The sequence below is a fragment of the Gopherus evgoodei genome, chromosome 9 (genome assembly GCF_007399415.2).
Source record: "Gopherus evgoodei ecotype Sinaloan lineage chromosome 9, rGopEvg1_v1.p, whole genome shotgun sequence".
Lineage (NCBI taxonomy): Eukaryota > Metazoa > Chordata > Testudines > Testudinidae > Gopherus > Gopherus evgoodei.
Window position 1 is genome coordinate 5,783,814 of NC_044330.1, and position 21,142 is coordinate 5,804,955.

General features: G+C 46.5%; 1 protein-coding gene across 2 annotated transcripts in view; it reads left to right on the forward strand.

The window, feature by feature from the left end:
- The first annotated feature begins 2,097 nt into the window (after positions 1-2,097).
- TFRC (transferrin receptor) overlaps positions 2,098-21,142 on the forward strand; it is a 32,736-nt gene continuing 13,691 nt past the window's right edge. Inside the window, exons 1-7 of one of the 2 annotated variants that reach the window (XM_030575243.1) lie at positions 2,098-2,200; positions 10,502-10,571; positions 14,703-14,913; positions 15,867-16,083; positions 16,317-16,451; positions 17,703-17,802; positions 18,981-19,103. In XM_030575243.1, coding sequence (XP_030431103.1) covers positions 10,539-10,571; positions 14,703-14,913; positions 15,867-16,083; positions 16,317-16,451; positions 17,703-17,802; positions 18,981-19,103 — 819 coding nt within the window. In that variant the 5' untranslated portion in view covers positions 2,098-2,200; positions 10,502-10,538. Of the gene's footprint in view, positions 2,201-2,333; positions 2,367-10,501; positions 10,572-14,702; positions 14,914-15,866; positions 16,084-16,316; positions 16,452-17,702; positions 17,803-18,980; positions 19,104-21,142 lie in introns of those variants that run through there. The other variant, XM_030575244.1, reaches the window with a different exon arrangement.

Sequence of the window (21,142 nt, forward strand, 5' to 3'; positions counted from 1 at the left end):
AGGCAGTGCCAGGCTGTGGCAATGGCAGAGGGGACACGCCAGGCTCCGGGGTTGGCACTCAGGTGCTGGGCCATGAGGATCGTATATGGGTGGCTCCGTGCTATGGTGATGGCACATGGGAGGTGCCGGGCTGCGGCCATGGCAGAGGAGATGTGCCAGGCTGTGGGGTTGGCACTCAGGCAGTGCCAGGCTCTGGCAATGGCAGAGGAGACGTGCCAGGCTGCAGAGCTGGCACTCAGGCAGTGCCAGGCTGTGGCAATGGCAGAGGGGACGTGCCAGGCTGTGGGGTTGGCACTCAGGCAGTGCCAGGCTGTGGCAATGGCAGAGGGGACGTGCCAGGCTGTGGGGTTGGCACTCAGGCAGTGCCAGGCTGTGGCAATGGCAGAGGGGACGTGCCAGGCTGTGGGGTTGACACTCAGGCAGTGCCAGGCTGTGGCGATGGCAGAGGGGACGCGCCGGGCTGCGGGGTCGGCACTCAGGCAGTGCCAGGCTGTGGCGATGGCAGAGGGGACGCGCCAGGCTTTGGGGTTTGCACTCAGGCAGTGCCAGGCTGTGGCGATGGCAGAGGGGACGCACCGGGCTGCGGGGCTGACATTCAGGCAGTGCCAGGCTGTGGCAATGGCAGAGAGGACACGCCAGGCTCCGGGGTTGGCACTCAGGTGCTGGGCCATGAGGATCGTATATGGGTGGCTCCGTGCTATGGTGATGGCACATGGGAGGTGCCGGGCTGCGGCCATGGCAGAGGAGATGTGCCAGGCTGTGGGGTTGGCACTCAGGCAGTGCCAGGCTCTGGCAATGGCAGAGAGGATGCGCCAGGCTGCAGAGCTGGCACTCAGGCAGTGCCAGGCTGTGGCAATGGCAGAGGGGACGTGCCAGGCTGTAGGGTTGGCACTCAGGCAGTGCCAGGCTGTGGCAATGGCAGAGGGGACGTGCCAGGCTGTGGGGTTGGCACTCAGGCAGTGCAAGGCTGGGGCAATGGCAGAGGAGACGTGCCAGGCTGTGGGGTTGACACTCAGGCAGTGCCAGGCTGTGGCGATGGCAGAGGGGACGCGCCGGGCTGCGGGGTCGGCACTCAGGCAGTGCCAGGCTGTGACGATGGCAGAGGGGACGCGCCGGGCTGCGGGGTCGGCACTCAGGCAGTGCCAGGCTGTGGCGATGGCAGAGAGGATGCGCCAGGCTGTGGGGTTGGCACTCAGGCAGTGCCAGGCTGTGGCGATGGCAGAGGGGACGTGCCAGGCTGTGGGGTTGGCACTCAGGCAGTGCAAGGCTGGGGCAATGGCAGAGGGGACGTGCCAGGCTGTAGGGTTGACACTCAGGCAGTGCCAGGCTGTGGCGATGGCAGAGGGGACGCGCCAGGCTTTGGGGTTTGCACTCAGGCAGTGCCAGGCTGTGGCGATGGCAGAGGGGACGCACCGGGCTGCGGGGCTGACATTCAGGCAGTGCCAGGCTGTGGCAATGGCAGAGGGGACGTGCCTGGCTGCGGGGTTGGCAGAGGGGACGCGCTGGGCTGTGGGGTTGACACTCAGGCAGTGCCAGGCTGTGGGGTTGACACTCAGGCTGTGCCAGGCTGTGGCAATGGTAGAGGGGACGTGCCAGGCTATGGGGTTGGCACTCAGGCAGTGCCAGGCTGTGGCAATGGCAGAGAGGACGTGCCAGGCTGTGGGGTTGGCACTCAGGCAGTGCCAGGCTGTGGGGTTGACACTCAGGCAGTGCCAGGCTGCGGGGTTGGCAGAGGGGACATGCCAGGCTGTGGGGTTGGCACTCAGGCAGTGCCAGGCTGTGGGGTTGGCAGAGGGGACGCGCCAGGCTGTGGGGTTGGCACTCAGGTGCTGGGCCATGAGGCTCGCACACGGTGGCTCCGGGCTGTGGCGATGGCAGACGGGAGGCGCCGGGCCGCGCTTGGCGGGGGGAGCCCCAGGCCGTGCCCCCCCCGGTAGGAGCTGCACGGCGCGGGCAGTATGGGAGCCTCCCGCCAGCGCTCTGCCCTCAGCCTCCCCATCCCCCACCTCGGAGGGGAGACCCCTCCCCCCGGCCGCTCTGCGCGCGAGCCGCGGGGGGCGGTTTGCAGCGGGGTGGGAAGCGGCGTGTTACGTGCTCGCCACGCTCCGCGCTCCTGATTGGCCGGCGGCCTGTTAAAAGGCGGCGCACAGGCCCGCTATTCCCTGAGGGTGGCTCGAGGCGGTGGCTGCAGGAGCGGCAGGTGAGTGGCCTGCCGGGCGGCCGGAGCGTTGGGGCGCGTGGCCGTTGGCGCGGGCGGGAGAAGGGAGGCGCAGCGCGGGGGCGCCCGGCCCCACGGGGCGCGTCTAGTCCCAAGCGGCCCCTCCCCCCGCCCGTGCCTACGTGCTGCGAGCCGGGCTGCTGCGGAGGTGAGCGCGGGGCGGCCCCAGGCTGGGGCTGCCCGGCCGTTGGGGGGCGGGAGGGGGCAGCTCCTGAGGCGGCCGGTGAGCCCCGCTGGCCGGGGGGGGCGGGCAGGCTGCACGCAGGGCCCTCGGCGCGTGCGCAGTCGGGGCTAGTTTCTGCCCCGCGGCGCACGTGGCGCGCGGCGCTGCCAGGGCCGCGGTGACCTTGAGCGCCCGCGGGACAGGCCGGAGCGCGGGCCGCGCGCGCTCTGCCCGGCCCCGGGTCCCTGCAGCGCTCCAGGCCGGGCAGTTCCCCTCGGCCTGGGCCTGCCCCGCCCCCCGGCGGCCTAAAGCCCGCGCTCCCTGCAGGGAGTCGGTCCTGCTGGGCCTGCCGCAGCCCATCGCCGCCCCGCGCTGAGCCTGGAGACGGGGCACTGCCCGCAGCTGCAAGGCTGCCGCTCGGAGCTCCTGGGGCAGGGCAGCTCAGCGGCGTGCACGTTGGCAAACGGGTCTAGCTTTATAAAATGGCCTCTCAGAGCCGGCTTCGTTGTGACCTCAGGACACACAGCAGAGTTCTGCAGTTCTCTGGCAGGGTGACGTTATTTAACACCTTTTCATACTTCTCAAGCTCTGTTTTTAGACTGTCAAGGGAAGTCACTGCTATTGTGCCGGCTCCTTAGCCTGTGGCCTCTAGGCTATGCTAGTGCTTTTGGCAGGGCAGGAGCACGTGTCTCCATATTGTACTACCTCCAGCTGTCCTTACTGCAAGTACAGGCAGGCTGTAGTTGCCTAACCTTGTCAGAGCAGGTCACACTGCATTTGATTGACCAAAGCACTCCCACTATTGCTGTGCTAATGTGGTGATCTTGTATCAGCACAAGACTTGCACTTAAAGCTCAGAGGTGTATTTGCTGAGTGTTCCCTGGAAGTTGTGGAATCGTTCACTTGAAAGGTGGGGTACCTTCAGCAGCTCTCTGCTGCTGTATCAGCCTAGATAAGCACTGCCTGTAGGATTGGATATTCTGTTTCTGGGAAAACTTCACTACTGATCTGGCTCGGTCATCTTAACTCATGCTACGTGAACTATGAAGCCTTGTAGGCCAAGGCTATTACTTGGGGACCCTTGTTTGCCATGGGTTTTTCCACTTGAAGGAGGGAAGTGGCTAAGGGGTAACTTCCAGTTCTGAACTTGAAGCCAGCTGTGGTTTCTTGGGTGTCTAGCAAAAACCTGGATGTACATCCCCTGGATTATGTTTGTTTCAGTGGTTTTTAGTAGCTCCATTTATAGACCAGCACCTATTGTGCGAAATGTGACAGTTTGTGTGCTCTTGAGGCAGGGACCATCTGTGTAAAGCATTACAGTGAATGACAGGTGGTGGTCTCAGTAAGCATGGCCAGCTGCTTGTAGCATCATAACTGAGGGATTCAAAGGAGGATAGTGAGGTAGCTTTATTGATGTTTGTGGGGAGCATCTCCCAAGGTGTGGGGGGTGGAGAACAGCATGGGAGAAAGCATGAAGGTGTTTGAAAATATACATAGTGAAGAAGGCTGGCCTCATTGGTCAATAGAGGCAGGAATGATTATCTTGATAGGAATCAGAACTGGAAGGGACCTTGAGAGGTCACCTATACCAGTCCCTTGCACTCAAGGTAGGACTAAGTATCTAGACCATGCCTGATAGGTATTTGTCCAACTGGCTCTTAAAAATCCTCAGGGATGAAGATTCCACTGACATGGCACTCTGATTTTATGAAAGTATAATGTAACTAAAATGCTTCATGCAAAAGGTGTCTTGTAAAGCTTATCTGAGTGTGGTCATCCTATTTGTATAAATGTATCCCCAAGTATCAAACTAGAAATATAACTAAGGTCCTATTTGTAGTTACGCAAAGTATGGGCCATTAATGGTGGTTTGGGAGCCATCGGGATTCCATTAACTAGGACAATTTACTGTAGAGGGCTCTGTTTTACTTGTAGGTCTTCCTGTATACCTGTGCTGGCAAGTGGGTAATGAAGTCTCAGGTGACATGATCACATGTTACTGTAAACTGGAATCCATCTTTAACCTGGTGCTTTTCCCTTTAGAAGGGAGGGGTGGGAACCCAGAGGGACAAAGGATTCCTGCCTTATGCAAAACAAATGAGTGGATTGAAGAGAGCAAAGGGGAAGCCATCATGAGAAATCCCCTAGCTATCACCTGAGCTGGAACAAGGGCTGTACCAGGGGAAAAGATTGTCCCCAGGCTAGGAAGGCATCCAGTCTGTGAAAGAAATGTATTAAAACATCTGAGGGTGAGATTTTTATCTGTATTAGGCTTAGATTTGCACATTTTATTTTGTTTAGTAATTCACTTTGTTCTGTCACTGCTTGGAATCACTTAAATCCTACTTTCTGTATTTATTTAATAAAATCACTTTTCTTAACCCAGAGTATGTATTGATACTGGGGGTTGCAGGGAGGCAGGCAAACAGCTGTGCACATCTCTATCAGTTTCATAGAGGGCAAACAATTTGAGTTATCCTGTATAATGCTTATACAAGGTAAAATGGATTTATTTGGGGTTTGGACCTCATTGGGAGTTGGGCATCTGAGTGTTGAAGACAGGAACATTTAACTGAAAGACAGTTAAGTCTGCAGCTCCTGGGCATGTGGTTCAAACCCTGGGTCTGTGTTGAAGTAGACTGGTGTTTGGCTCAACAAGACAGGGTGCTGGAGTTGCAAGCTGGAAGGGAAAGCCAGGGCAGAAGTAGTCTTGGCACATCAGTTGGAAGTTCCTAAGGGAGTCTCTATGATCACATCCCCAATCTCCCTGGGCAATTTAGTCTAGTGCTTAACCACTCTGACAGGAAGCCTTTGCTAATATCAGCCTAAACTGCCCTTGCTGCAATTTAAGCCCACTGCTGCTTATCCTATCCTCAGAGGTTAAGGAGAATTTTCTCCCTCCTTGTAGCAACATTTTATGTATTAGAAAACTTGTCCCCTCTGTCTTGTCTCCAGACTAAACCCAATTTTTTCAATCTTCAATCATAGGTCATGTTTTGTAGACCTCAAATGATTTTTGTTGCTATTCTCTGGACTTTCTCCAATTTGTCCATCTTTCCTGAAATGTGGAGCCCAGAAATGGACACAATACTCCAGTTGAGGCCAAATCAGCATGGAGTAGGGTGGAAGAATTGCTTCTTGTGTCTTGCTTGCAATACTCCTCCTACTAATAAATCCCAGAATATTTGCTTTTTTGCAACAGAATTACTCCTTCCTAAGCAGTCACTTCCCATTTTGTATGTCTGCAACTGATTCCTTTCTAAGTGGAGTACTTTGCATTTGTTCTTATTTGATTTTCATTTTATTTACTTCAGAGCATTTTTCTGAGACTGAATACAGTAAGAATAGGATGTGAAGGATTTGAGAGCAAAACTAAGCAGCTGTGCTTGATGTGATGGAGAAGAGGGAACCAGTAGAGGGTTGCAGAAGGGGTGACATGATCAAAATGATCTAGAAAACCTTGCAGTGGTGTGTTGACTGGGGTAAGACTGAAGGTGTCAAGGCAAGAGAATTGGATGTTGTAATTGAGACATAGTATGATGAGAATCTGGATAAGAGATCTGTAAAGAGAATTGGCAAGATTTAGATGTTCTGGATGTGGCATAGGCTAATCAGATTTTGGCCAGTGTGCCTCCTCTCAAGTCCTTCTGAGGTACTCAAGCAGCAGTTGCCTTAATGCATAGCAAGTTAAATTGCACAGTGTACATGAATTTACAACTCCCACTGATGGGAGCTTCTGCTGTCAGTGTGCAGTAGATGTGCCCATCATAGAAACTTACCTGTTGATGTAGTGCTGTCTCAACCAGGAGTTAAGTCAATGCAACTTTGTTCAGCTGTGTAGACTCTTCACATGGCTGACCATAAGTTATAACAAGTTAGACCTGGCCTGAAGGGTGAACATTCTTGTGTTAACTCCAGCAATGCCAGTGCACAACTTGTGATTCTTGAACAGGATGCAAATATCTCTGGCTAAAGGGAACAGGTTCTATAGACCACCACATGGTGGCTTATTGAGTTCTCATTTAAGAACCCTAGCGTGCATAAGTGACATCTGGGCAAGAAACATTAAAATAGTTATTTAGCTTACTTAATTCAACTTAAGTGAGTGAGTCTAACATACCAAATAAAACTGCTTGTCAGCTTGGAGGGCAGTATGTTTGTCTGCCCCAATAATGGGGGTATTAACAACATGTACCAAGTGATAGCAAAACACTTATTAAAAAAGACAATGTGCTTGCCCAGTCAAGTGCTCAGGGAAGGCCAAAACTTGCTCATGCAGCCTTAATTTGGCTGTTTGTATAAATGCACTGTAATGTTGACATGCTGTTTTTGCAGCACATCTGCCTCATTCTGTGAATGAGTAGTTAGAAGTATTCTCATTTAACTTGTGGCCTAAGGTGATATTTAATCCATTCCACCCAAACCTGATGGTAGATGCTAGATTAACCTCCTCATGGGTGTAGGTATGGTGCTCTCACTATAGTATCTGATTCACAAAACAAACTCAGAATATCCCTTTGAGTTTAGGTGCTGGTGTCCCCTCTTCATAGTTAGAGAGCTGGAGTGCAGAGTTTCTGGCCAAATTATCAGAAAGTTTGACTAACTTTGGATGCCCAGTTTGAGACAACTAGGTCTTAAAACTCTTAAGAGTACTTGATTTTCTTATAGCACTAAATTTAGCACATGTGACTTCAGGTGCCTTAGCAGATGTGCTGTGCATTCTCAAATCTGGCCACAGGCAAGTTGTGCACCCAGAAAACAGTGTGCAATTAATGGTCACCTGTGAACTCTGGTGTTAAATGAGTTGCCCAGCATTGCATAGGAACACTGGCATATACAGAGATGCTCTGGTGGAGAACTAGATTCTAACTGGCTTACCCATAAAACCATACTTCTGCACTCCTCCACTTAATTCAGTATACCCCTCCTCTTACCCCCTCAACAAATGAAGTAAGGTCCTGTAGACAACCACCTCATTCTCTACACAGCCTTGATTCCCAGGGCACTATTGTACACTGAGTGATACGGGGTCCTATAGAAAATTAGTAGAATTGATACTATCTTTAACTATGTGTGCAGAATGGAGGGAGGCAAATCAAGGCTACAGAGGCAACTTTAATTCTCACACTTGCTAATTCAAGTGCTGACTCCAACCTTAATGTTTTGGTATAGCATTTAACCCCAATCTCTAAAAATAAAAACTAAAAATTGCATCATATGGAACTACTGACACCACCCCAGTTGGAATATCAACAGGGTTCCAGTCTCCAAATTCACAGCACAGATCTTTTATGCTAGCTGAGTGACTGCTAGTAGTGGTAGGCTGTTATCCTCTCTAGGGACAAGTCACTAGAGGGGTGACAACATGAAGCACACTGGCAAAGTATCTTCTGACAGCAGCAAAATGACTTATGACTCTTGGATTTAATTCTTTCTGTGGAGATGTTCTAATGGTTATGGGGGACAGACCCACCTGCCTTCCCCTGTTCCTCTCCACTGTTACAACAAAACCTGTGTGAGGCTGTCTGGCGTACAGAATTTCAGCCCAAATGTTTAGTTTCCAGTTACTTGTAATTTTGGCAAATTGGGTCTTATAATAGAAAATGCTAGCAACATTTGCACCTGTAGTTCTAGTTGAGGCTGATGGAGGAAGAGTCAAATAACTTCCATGTTGAAACTATGGGCTTGTCTACATCAGAAAGTTGCAGCGCTGGTGAGGGAGTTACAGCGCTGCAACTTTGAAGGTGTACACATCTGCAGGGCACCACCAGCGCTGCAACTCCCTGTTTGCAGCGCTGGCCGTACTCCCGTTTTGTCTCGGGTGTAGAGGATCCAGCACTGGTGATCCAGCGCTGGTAATCCAATGTAGACAGTTACCAGCGCTTTTCTTGACCTCCGTGGAAGGAGGAAGCCTCTGGTAATCAAGCTGGTTTCCTTTCCCGGTTTGCTCTCTCGGTCCCGGAGCCACCCAGCAAACCGCAGGGAAGGAGACCTGCTTGCTCGGGGTTCCGGGACCGAGAGAGCAAACCGGGAAAGGAGACCAGCTTCCCCGCGGTTTGCTCTCTCGGTCCCGGAGCCAGCCAGCAAACCGCAGGGAAGGAGACCTGCTTGCTCGGGGTTCCGGGACCGAGAGAGCAAACCGGGAAAGGAGACCAGCTTCCCCGCGGTTTGCTCTCTCGGTCCCGGAGCCAGCCAGCAAACCGCAGGGAAGGAGACCTGCTTGCTCGGGGTTCCGGGACCGAGAGAGCAAACCGGGAACGCCGCGGTTTGCTCTCTCGGTCCCGGAACCCCGAGCAAGCAGGTCTCCTTCCCTGCGGTTTGCTGCCTGGCTCCGGGACCAAGAGAGCAAACCGCGGGGAAGCTGGTTTCCTTTCCCGGTTTGCTCTCTCGTCCCGGAACCCCCCTTGAAGCCGCCCAACAGCGCTGCAGTGTGGCCACATCTAACACCACTTGCAGCGCTGGTTGCTGTAAGTGTGGCCACTCTGCAGCGCTGGCCCTATACAGCTGTACTAATACAGCTGTAACAACCAGCGCTGCAAAATTTTAGATGTAGACATGGTCTTACTTAGGCTACAACTCTATCAGGTAAGTGATAAGATTTCAGTCATGGTTTCCATGACTTTCAGTGGCCTCTGACACTTTCTGCTTGAGCTTTCAGCTCCATGCTTTTGTAAAATTCAGACAAGTAGCAGGCTTCTGTGAATTTGGTTTGTTTTTTGCCCATGAGCTGTCTGAAATAACCATGATCCAAATATTAACCTTAGTGATAAGTTTTACCTTGTGCTCCCTCTAGAGAGCATCATGAGACATTCCAGTACAGTGCAGGACAACACATCTTGCTTGCTAAATTCAATTAGCAAAAGATGCCAGGATTGTTACACTTCTAGTCCATAAAAGATGTGCAATCTTAGAAACAGGTTTATTTAACCTTAAGTTTATTTCTTGGTTCTAGGTCAGTGATTCTCAACCAGGGTACACATACCCAAGCAGAGGTCTTCTGAGGGGGGTTAAAGAGTATAGCATTCATCTAGATATTTGCCTAGTTTACAACAGGCTACATAAAAAGCACTAGCAAAGTAATGCACTAAAATGTTAGACAAAATGAGATTAAGTAGCTTTTTCAGTAATGTGCTGTGATGTATATTTGTCTTTTTTTGTAAGCAAGTGGTTTTCAAGTGAGGTGAAACTTGAGTTATGCAATATAACTCAGACTCTTGAAAGGGGTACAATAATCAGGAGTGGTTGAGAAGCACTGTTCTAGGTGTTAGAGACACTACTCTTTTGGAGCCATTCTGAGCCCACATGCTCACTGCCAGTCACTGGACTTTAAGAAGTATAGGAATGCTTGCTTAGCATGCATGCTTCCACTAATAGGTTGGGGTCTTGCTATCTAGATGGTGGCTGACTAGTCTTTCATCACTAGGAATCGTACAAAAACATTGGTATTTCCTGCCATGGTAATCACTTCACTAAAGTGTTTAAATATTGGATTTGCTTTTCTAACAGTTCCAAAACAAAAGGTGACTTAAGACTAACCACTCTTTCTGGCCTTGGCTATAAGGATTACTTATTGGATGGGAGCTTGTGATTGTATTCTAGTTTCATTTAGAAATCACAAATTACACTTTGGTTCTTAGCAATAAGCTTTAGTTAATAAAATAACTTCAGCTTGTTGGTGTTTCTTAAACTTGGTTTGGGGACTTTAAGAGACCAAACTTTGGGGTTTCCCTTTAGAGACATAGCTGAGTTGATCACCATTTCCTCCCTTCTTTCCCCACACTAAGCCTTTAAATGGTATGGGGATGCATTTGGTTAGGGCAACTGCATCAGTGTTAAAACTGACCTTAGCAACACTCCAATACACAAACCAGAATGAATATTGTACATTTATCCAGGTGAAACTAATCTTACAATTTGTATGGTATTTGGCAAAACTGAATAACTTTATTGGTAATACTTAAGATGAAGGCCCAGAAATACTTCATATAGAAAAGCTACTTCTACATAGCACTAAGTGGCATACCACAGTAATTGTATCTAGCAGATTTAAGTAATGCTGCTGAAGCTGATGTGCATGATAGGAATTACAATCTTAATGTACAAGTCTTCTGACATTTTAGGTTTCAGTTGAGTTGAAGGGAGTTCATCCAAGAAGTTATGGACCATGCTCGATCAGCAATCTCCAACTTGGTAAGATTTCCTGTCTAGTAATGTTGTAGTCTGAACACTTGCTCCTAGCTTAACTTTCACCAGAAGTAATGAACACTTTTAAGAATAAAATCTAAAATTGACATGTAATTTTCTTCCTATTTTAAATGGTCCTGGGCCATGGTTTTTCACAAGTCAGGTTTCAGGTTGAGCACCCAAAAACCCCTAGTCAAAGTGATAGCTTTCCCCCTGCACCTGATGGTGTCAAGTTGGGCATATGCAGTCACTGGTCAGTCTGACTAATATTTTGGTAGTGGGAATGGAGGAACCACCATCAGCTCGAAATTGTCAAAATATGATTTTTTTAACCTGGTTTCACCAGGGAAGCTGAAAATGGCTAAGATATAAGATGGGAAACTGACTTCTCTGTAGACCTTATACAGACTAAGGGCTTGTCAACAACTTAGCAGTATAGACACAACTTCTGTCTTTCACAGGTAAAGTCCCCCTGTCCGCTACTCCCCCCTACAAGATTTGCTGCAGCAGGTGGCAGTGTGAATTCCCTTTGTCAGCAGGAGCACTCTCCTGTAGTCTCCTTCTTAAAATGAAGGATTAGGACTTCAGAGAATTGCTTTTGCACTCACTGGAGGGGGCACTAAGTTGAATTTTGTGGGTCTTATTTTTCCTGCTCTGTTTGTAGAGACTGGTAGGGCCAGTGTTATAAAACAGAGCTCTTATAAGGGGTGGAGGTGGGAGAGGAGTTACTTAAGCACCAGTGTGGACACAAGAACAGAGAAACTAGCCAAGTTTAAGCTGAAATTGGGCAACAGCCTCAAATCTTAAGAGAAGTGAAGTTCTGCAGCAGCCTTCCCAGGGGAAGGGCAAAAAACCTAACTGGCTTCAAGACAACCTGATAAGTTTATGGGGCATCTAAACAAGGTTTGAAATCTAGAAGCCTTGGCTCATTGGCTGAGCCTTAGCCCTGCCCCCTGACTATCAGGAAGGCCAGGGCTTTATAAAGCAGTGAGTCACCAGTTCTCAATTTATTCTTAAGTGGAGTGCAGGATCTGGTCCACAAGGTAACTAGAACAGGACAGCTTGGAAATAGTGATCATAATATTAACATCCCTGGGGTGGGAAGAACACCTCAGCAGCCCAACACTAGAATTTAATTTCAGAAGGGGAAACTGGGCGGGGGGTGGAAATGAGGTGGTTGTTTAAACAAATTAAAAGGTACAGTGACTAGAGTGAAATCCCTGCAAGCTGCATAGACACTTTTCAGACACCATAAGAGGCTAATGTAAATGTGTACCCCAAGTTAAACACAGTAAAAAAACTAAAGGGCCACCATGGCTTAACTATGTAAAAGAAGCAGTGAGATAAAAAGGCATCTTTTTAAAAAGTGGAAGTCAGATCCTAGTGAGGTAACTAGAAAGGAGCATAAACCACCGCCAATTTAAGTCTAAAATTTATAAGAAGCCAAAACTGTTCAAACTTCTATCCAAAAATTCAAAGTAATAAGTACATCAGAAGCAGGATGCCTGCTAAACAAGCAGTGGGCCCCTGGATGATCAAGATGAAAAAGGAACACTTAAAGATGTTTCACTGCAGAGAAACTAATTAACTTATTTGCTTCAGTCTTCACGGCTGAGGATTTTTGGGAGATTCCCAAACCTGAGCTGTCCTTTGTAGGTGCCAAATCTGAAGAATTGTCAGATTGAAGTCACTAGAAGTGGTTTTGGAATTGATAAACTTAAAAGTAACAAATCGCCAGGACCAGATGGCATTCACCCAAGAGTTCTGGAAACTCAAATGTGAAATTGAGCTCTTAACTGTGGTTTGTAACCTGTCCTTTAAATCAGCTTCTGTACCCAATGACTAGAAGATAGTGACTGTAACACCAATATTTTAAAAAGGGCTCTAGAGGCAATCCTGGCAGACCAGTAAGTCTAACATTACTAGGCAAATTAGCTGAAACAATAGCAAACAATAAAACTGTCAGACACCTAGAAGTACAGAAATCATGTTGACTTGCTTAAATTTATGTTAAGGGGAAATCATGTCTTGCTAATCTATTAGTTCTTTGAAAGGGTCAACAAACATGTGGACATAGTGTACTTAGATTTTCCAAAAGCCTTTGACTAGATCCCTCACCAAAGGCTCTTATGTGTAAATTAAGTTGTCATGGGATAAAATGGAAGATCCTTTCATGGATTGAGAACTGGTTAAGAAGGGGAACAAAGGGTAGGAATAAATGGTAAATTCTCTGAATGGAGAGAGGTAACTAGTGGTGTTCCCCAAGAGTCAGTCCTAGAACCAATCCTACTCAACTTATTCATAAATTATCTAGAGAAAGGGGTAGACAGTGAGTGAGGTGGTAAAATTTGCAGACGATATTAAACTGCTCAAGATAGTTAAGACCAAAGCAGACTGAAGAACTTCAAAAATCTCACAAAACTAAGTGATTGGACAATAGAATGGCAAACGAAATTTTAATGTGTATAAATGTAAAGCAATGCACATTACGGGGCAGGGGAGTGGGTAACCCAACTAAACATACAATATGATGGGGATAATTTAGCTACAACTAATCAGGAAAGATCTTCAAATCACTGTGGATAGCTCTCTGAAGACATCCACACAGTGCAGCAGCAGTCAAAAAAGCAAACAGGATGTTAGGAATCATTCAAAAATGATAGGTAATAAGATGGAGAGATCTTATTGCCCTTATATAAATCCATGGTATGGCCACATCTCAAATACTGTATACAGATGTGGTCTCATATGATCAGGGGGTTGGAACAGGTCCCATATGAGGACAGATTAGAGGCTAGGACTTTTCCTCTTGGAAAAGAGGAGACGAAGCAGGGACATATGACAGGTATATAAAATCATGAGTGGTGTGGAGAATGAATAAGGAAAAATTACTTGTTCCCATAATATAAGAACTGAGGCCATTAATTTAATGAGCAGCAGGTATAAAACAAATGAAAGGAAGTTCTTCACACAGCACACAACCTGTGGAACTCCTTGCCTGAGGATGTTGTAAAGGCTGGAGCTATAACAGGTTTTAAAAGAGAACTAGATACATTCATGGAGGTTAAGTCCATTAATGGCTGTTAGCCAGAATGGGTAAGGAATGATGTCCCTAGCCTCTGTTTGTCAGAGGGTGGAGATGGATGGCAGGAGAGAGATCACTTGATCACTACCCGTTGGGGTCACTCCCTCTAGGGCACCTGGCATTGGCCACTGTCCCCAGACAGGATACTAGGTAGAATGGACCTTTGGTCTGATCCAGTATGGCCATTATGTTATGAGGGGGATGCTTTGAGACAGGCCATATGCCATTGTAGGCAATTAGTGACTGCCAGTAGCAAATACCCAACAGGTAGACAGGATGGTAGATGGAGAGGGCTTTGAGTTACTACAGAGAATCCTTTCCCAGGTGTCTGCCTGGTAGGTCTTGCCCAGTAGCTGAGTCTAACTGATTTCCTTTTAAGGCTGGAAAGGAATTTTTCCCCAGGTCTGATGGGCAGAGACTCTAGGGGGGTTGGCCTTCTGCAGCATGATGGTTCACTTGCAGATTTTAAACTAGTGTGAATGTTGGATTCTCTAACTTGAAGTCTTTAAACCATGATTTGAGGACTTACCAGCAACTCAGCCAGAAGTTAAGGGTCTATTACAGGAATGAGTGGGTGAGGCTTGGCCCACCTCATGCAGGTGATCAGACTAGATCATGATGGTCCCTTCAGACAATCTTGAGTCAATACATGAGTTCATGGTCCTGTGCTTCCTCTAGAACAGATGAGGGTGTCCAACACCTTAAAAAAAGTAAAACCTAAGGCAGCTCATTATCAGCATTTTATCAAAGTTCTGAACTCCCTTTTCATAACTTTAAAAGATGACCTGACAATCTCAAACCTTTTAACTAGTAGATTTAGATCGACTGCAGAGTTAAATGAGTTCCCAAATTGGGTTTATAGCAAACATCCAATCTGACTCTAGACATAATCACTGACAGTTAAAACAATTGGCTTTTAGAGTGGATCCTCCATAAATAAGACCCTCTACATGTGTTCTGGGATTTTGTTCATTCCAGATTGTAACACTGCAAAGCCCACTATATTGCTGATCAGTCATGTAATCCTCACTCATCTGACTTTTCCCATTTAGTTTGGAAGTGGGCCATTGTCATACACCCGTTTCAGTCTGGCTCGTCAAATGGATGGAGACAGTAGTCATGTGGAAATGAAACTGGCTGAAGAGGAGGAAGTTGGAGAAAATGGAATGACTGACAATGTTCATACCCATGTAGCAAAGCCCAGGAATAGTGGGAGAAACCTCTGGTGCAAGGTTGCTGCAGGAGGCCTTCTCTTCTTAATTGGTAAGCTAGAAGGGGAAAGATGGTGGGAAAGGAATTGTACAAAGTATGGCTTGGTACCTCTGTGCTCTATTACAGTGATTCTTTAGTGTCTGTCTTACTATAGACCATGTACTGTAGTCTACAAGAGAATCTCAGTTAAACACCTCAGGACTGGAGATTGTTCATAACTCTGAACAAAACATTATGGGCCTTTCAGAAGTTTACAACTGAACATTGACTACAGCTTTGAAACTTTGCTGTGCAGAAGAAAAATGCTGCTTTTAATTATCTTTAAATGAAACAAGCACAGATGACTTTCTTACCTTGTTGAGAAAATTAAATTTGCTTTAACACAGTACTGTTTACTTTCTGCTGCCTGATTGCATACTTTCAGTTCCAAATGAAGTGTGGTTGACCAGAGTTAAGAACTGACTGGAAGTTCTCTTGTACCTCATGATTGGGGCTGAAAGTGTGAATACCTGTTGATGCTTTAAACTCTTCATTTTTGTAGTAAAACAATGCCTAAAGGTAAAGGGCAAACAGTATTATGAGGAAACTAGTTAGTAAGTGGTTTTTTCCAGCTTAACAGAGGAACAAAGCTATAATAAGTGTATTAATATTGGAAGCAGATCAAGTGAGTCTTCAGGAAGATGTGGACTTTCTGCGTTAGTACTAGATGATGACTAGTTTAGCTACATTTGCTTTGAGTCTATCACTGCAAGTAAACAAAAACCTGAATGGTATTGGAGACCTCTTTTTAGATTAAAAAATTCAGTACAGGATCTAATCACACTTGATCTTAAAATGCAGAATCAGTTAAACAATGAACCTTGCAAGTTCTTATGAATTATACTGGCTTTAAAGCTTGCATGGGAACAAGCTAGTCTCCAATAAAACTCCACAACTACTTAGAATAGTCAGGTGGCTTGAGTTAACACTGGGCTGGCTCAGTTTTTTATGGCTTTTTCCCTTAGGGTTTCTGATTGGCTACTTGAGTTACCGTGGGCGAATGCAGGCAACCAGCACTTGTTCAGATGGAAGTAATACATGCAGAAACCCTGCTGTTACACCTTCCACAGGAGATAATGATGAGTACATTGAAGAGCCTGAAATTGAACCTGTTCTTTACTGGAATGATCTCAAAATGATGCTGTCAAATGAGCTGAGCTCTGTTAACTTTAACAATGTCAGGTAATGTCCTAGTTGGAGCTATTTGTTTCAGATCCTGAATTTTGCTAGTCTGAAACAAACCGCCTTGTCAAACAAGTGTGTTTAAATAACTGAAGACTATTGCCACTTCAGTTACAATCATGAGTAGTCTAGACTAAACACTAAGTGGCTTGTTCACAACCTGGCAGTGTACTGGATTGCTGGCTTTTAGCCTGGTGTGCCTTTACAGTCCCTTTCCTTTTCTTCCATTCCAGGGAGCTGTCATCTTATGAAGCTGGCTCTGAAGCAGATGAAAGTCTTGCTAACAATATTCATGGTCAGTTAACTGATTTCAAACTGGATAAAGTCTGGAATGATGAGCACTACATTACACTGCAGGTCCAGGGCAGGTATGTTAATCTGACAAAGACTGTAAGCTGCTTATATTTGTTCAGGAATGGATCTTGCTAGTTCAACAGTAAAATTCTTCAGCTAGAGCAAACATTTAAGGTCTAACTCAGGCTAGTTAACATTGTTTGAGGGAAATCCAAGCAGAAGTCTCTCTAGGCATCACTTCAGCCTATGATAGCAGCTACTAGGGTGCCTAAAGTCCAAAACTCTCTTTTTAAAAAAGCCTACCTTACAGAAGTAGACAGAGTTGGCAGACTCTTACCACAGTGCTAAATTGTAGAACTAAGCTTTGCATAGGGTATGTCTACACTGCCCACCAGTCTGGTGGGCAGCAATTGATCTAGTGGATTGATTTACTGCATCTGTACTAGATGTGACAAATTTATCTCAAATCACTCTCCCATCAACTTGTGTACTCCCTCTCAGCAAGAGGTGGCAGCAGAGTTGACAGGGAAGCCACAGCAATCAACCCTGCACTGTGAGGATGCAAGGGAAGTTCATCTAAGATGCATCTACTTCAGCTATGCTATTCTTGTAGCTGAAGTTGGGAATCTTAAGTCAATTCCCCCTGCCCCTGTGTGGACCAGGCCCCAGACTAATGACTTTTACCAAAAGCAAGGCTGAAGATATGCACTGAAGTTGTCAATCTGTTAGTTCAACCCCATTTCTGTTGGGATATATAGATCCCATAGCTATAGCCATAAACTTGTCTTGGCCTGCAAGACTCTTATCAACTCAAATCCTTCATGTTAGGGGAAGGCAGACTTGGAGGAGAGGTGTTGGGAAAGCAAGAGTCCCTAACTTCTACATTACTCACATATGGGAGCACTAAGTGACTTAAGTTCACAAGTATCCTAATTCTTTCTCTACTCAACACTTGCATGCAAGTGCCTGTCATCCCTTTTCAGGGTTAATGACTCCAGACATCAATGCCTAGTAGCTCATTACTATAATCTAAACATAGGCTTTGTGGAGCTTGGCTTAAACTAGCTTTATGCACTATGTATACAACAAATATTTATATACATATATGGGAGGGTGGGGAGTAGCATTGGACAGCTGGATGACTGTTTGACCTCGTCTTCATTTAAACATGTCCACTACTCCCAAATCAATTTCTATGGTAAAACACATTGTTTAAACAGAATACTCAAAGTAAATAGCTTGTGCTAACCATTTTTAGAAATCTACCATTTTAGAACTAGTATCTTAGGTAGCTCTGCTTAATGCTGTTTCTTGCTGTCTAATAGCTCACCAAATAAATTGACTATTGTTTCTTCAACTGAAACTCCAACAAAACTGGAAATTACTGATGGATATGTGGCATACAGTGCAAAGGCAATGGCAACAGTAAGTTACCTAGCTTCATGAATTGCAAACCATTCTTTTAAACAGTCTCTCTATGCTGAGTTTGGCTAACAAGTCAGTTCATCTCACTTGTGGACAAGTCACTGACTAGGACTGAGACTTGAACAGTTATTGGCTCCTTAATACTTCATTCTTTTTCTAAAGTGTCTGGTTTTCACCCCTGAGGCACTGGACTACATCACTTACAGCCAAGCAGAGCTAGATATGGTGGCTTGGAGTAATGCCACAGGTTATTAGGCAGAACAGCTCTGCAGGGTAGTAAGAGGTCATCCCTCCTGAGGCTTACTGCTGAGGACATGGCCCAAGTATTTCCAAGCTCCAGCTCATGAAGCAAGAGTGCTTAAGACATAACTCAAACTCTTGCATCACACCCACATCTAGTAAAGTAAACTAACTCGGGTCCCTGATTTAACATTCACTAGTAACAGCTGTAAATGCTTGGCTTATCACCTCAGGATTAGATAAACATGCTTAACTCTTGTCCCATTTATGGTAAGTAGCCTCTACTGCCACCAGGGCAGTTGCAGGGCAATCTCCACAAACCCCTTTCCACCACCCCCAATCACCAAGGCTTGAAGTAGCTGGTGGTTGCTTCCCTCTTTAGAGGGGTCCTAGCTAGGGCCCATCCAGGTGTCCTTAAAGAACCATCATAAAAGACTGGTAGGGCCCTCAAGAAGTTGTCTGGTCAAGTCTCTGTGCTGGGGCAGGATCAGATACCTAGACCATCCCCTGACAGACTTGTCCAACCTCTTGACTCCCAATGGGATGCCCCAACCTCCCTTGGCTGCCTATTCCAGCACTTAACTGTAAGTTAAATATGGTGAGGGAGTGATCTAACTAATCTCTTGCTGCCTATTAAGCACATTACTAGTGTCCTACTTTCACTGAAGATGCAGAACAACTGATCACCTAACAGGGGGAACCTCTGCCCAGAAAGCTGGTGTTCTAACAGCTAGGAGTTGCTACAGCTTGAACCTAGATTATTTGCTGCTAAATGCATGAAACTTGGTTGAAGCTAGGACATTCAAGTTGCTGCATGAGTTTAAATTTTCTCATGCAGTTTCTGTAAATAAGGCCAGTGGTCCAGGTCCCATGGCTTTAGACAGATCTGGTGAGTTATCAGTGACTGCTACAGCTACATCCATCTTACTTTGTTCCAGGGTAAACTAGTCTATGCTAACTATGGCCGGACAGAGGACTTCCAAGAACTAAACAAGATGAATATCCCCATAAATGGATCTGTGGTCCTTGTCAGAGCTGGGAAAATTTCTTTTGCTGAGAAGGTAACAGCTCTTGGCTCCTATTCTGAATAGTGTGGTCATAAATCACATAGCTAATATTTTACACTTTTTTTGTATTTAGAGCTGTCATCTTCAGGTTGGTCAGATCAGCCTTTAGCTTTATCCCAGATGTATTTGAGTGCTGCAGGGGTAGGGTGAGGAGGGGTATACCTCCTTGACATATATTAATAGGCCTGGCAATTGTTCATGCTGCCAGACTTCTGGCCCATATTTGAAGAAAGGAGTAGCCTGTTTCAGTTACTGTGCGAAAGAATAGTGAGAACTGAAGTCTCTTTACTGTGGGGGTAAGTAGACAACTTTTTTCCACTCAGCAAGTACTGAACACTCTGGAGTTCTAGGTGGGGCTGGTAGCATTGCCTGTAAAGACTGAGTGACACTTTCATAATGGTCATATTGGGTCAGATCAATGGTCCATCTAGCCCAATATTCTGATGGTGGCAAATGCCAGATGCTTCAGAGGGCATGAACAGAACAAGGCAATGCTCAAATAATCCATCCCTTGTCTAGTCCCAGCATCTAGCAGGAAGAGGATTTCCAGGGTCTTGTAATAGTGGCTTGCAGCTTAGTCCAAACAGTTGAAGTTCGGTAGAAACTTTCCATGCCACTTGTCAGTCACCTGACACACAACTTCAGCCACTCATGAGAGACCAGTGAAACACTTATTTTACTCATGGGAAAGAAACTGACCTCTTTGAGAAACTTCTATATCCACATTTGGGAGCAGGAACTTAAAATTTGACAGATGACCTTTGGTCAGTGTGCCTTTTGCCATCCCCTGCAGAAATTGACCAAGCTTGATCCATTAAGCCATTGAAAAACTCTTGCACATTCTGTAGAATCTCACTAGACCCTCATGGCTAAATTGGCCAAAGATTCTGTCCATAATCAGCCCAAGACTGACTGCATATGCTCCAGTCTTGGGCTGGTTAGGGCTCATGGCAATAGCAGATCTGTTCTGGTGCCTGGAGCAGCTCAGAGTAGAAGAGCCTGTCACTCTGGGTCTCCCAGCACATTGCCCCACACTGGCTCCAGGCAGCATAGAAGAGGAAGCTGCCTCTGAAATAGAGAAAAGCATTGGGATGGATTGAGCTGAGTAGCCAGAGAAGGAACCTGGGACTGAGTGGTCATTGGCAAAGCTAGATAAGGGAGTGGGGAAGGAAGTAATGGGATCAGGTGCCAGAGGTGGAGGAAGAGATGGGACAAGGAAGGGCAGCCCCATAGGCTAGGGGAGAAATGGATAGTCTGCCCACTCCAGCACACAAGGCTGCCCTTGTAACCTCCATTTTTCCCCACATAGGCATGTAATTGTACTATAATGATATACTATATTTTCCATTGGATACTGCCCCATCGTGTGCACAGGATGGGTAGTACTCCATTAATGAGCAGCTCATCACTCCTTAACTTGGTTACTATATACTATGCACACTTTGCTCTGAAGGTAGTTACTTCAGCATGGGCTTTTCTATGGCACTCACCTGTACAGTGCTTCTGCAGATTTCCCCACCAGGCTGTCTAGGAGCACCCAAAGTGACCACTCATGAAAAGACTGGGTTGTGTCCAGCATCACACAGGAACTCTGAGAATTTCCAACCCATGTAACTTAAGTAACTTGCATAAGAACAGCCATAATGGCTTAGACTAAAGGTCCATCTAGTCCAGTATCACTTCCTTTCCTGTAATCCCTGCACACATTCAAACCTCTAGCTTCATTTTTTGCGGAAGTCATATATTAGACAAGTCTCAGTACATAACCCTGCTTCATCTCCAGCATAGATCTTCTCTGTACACCAAGACAGCATAGTCTTGAATTATGCTAGCACACAGGAGCCAAAAAATCTTACTGCATTATTGGTGAAACCACATTATACCAAACTTGCTTTGATCCACTGGAGTGTGCAGGTGGCACCCCCAAGCACTGCTTTACCACATTGTATCCAAATTTGGGTTATATCAAGTTGCTTTATATCTGGGTAGAGATGGATGTGAACATGTGTGGACAAGAGGTTAGTTGAAGGTGC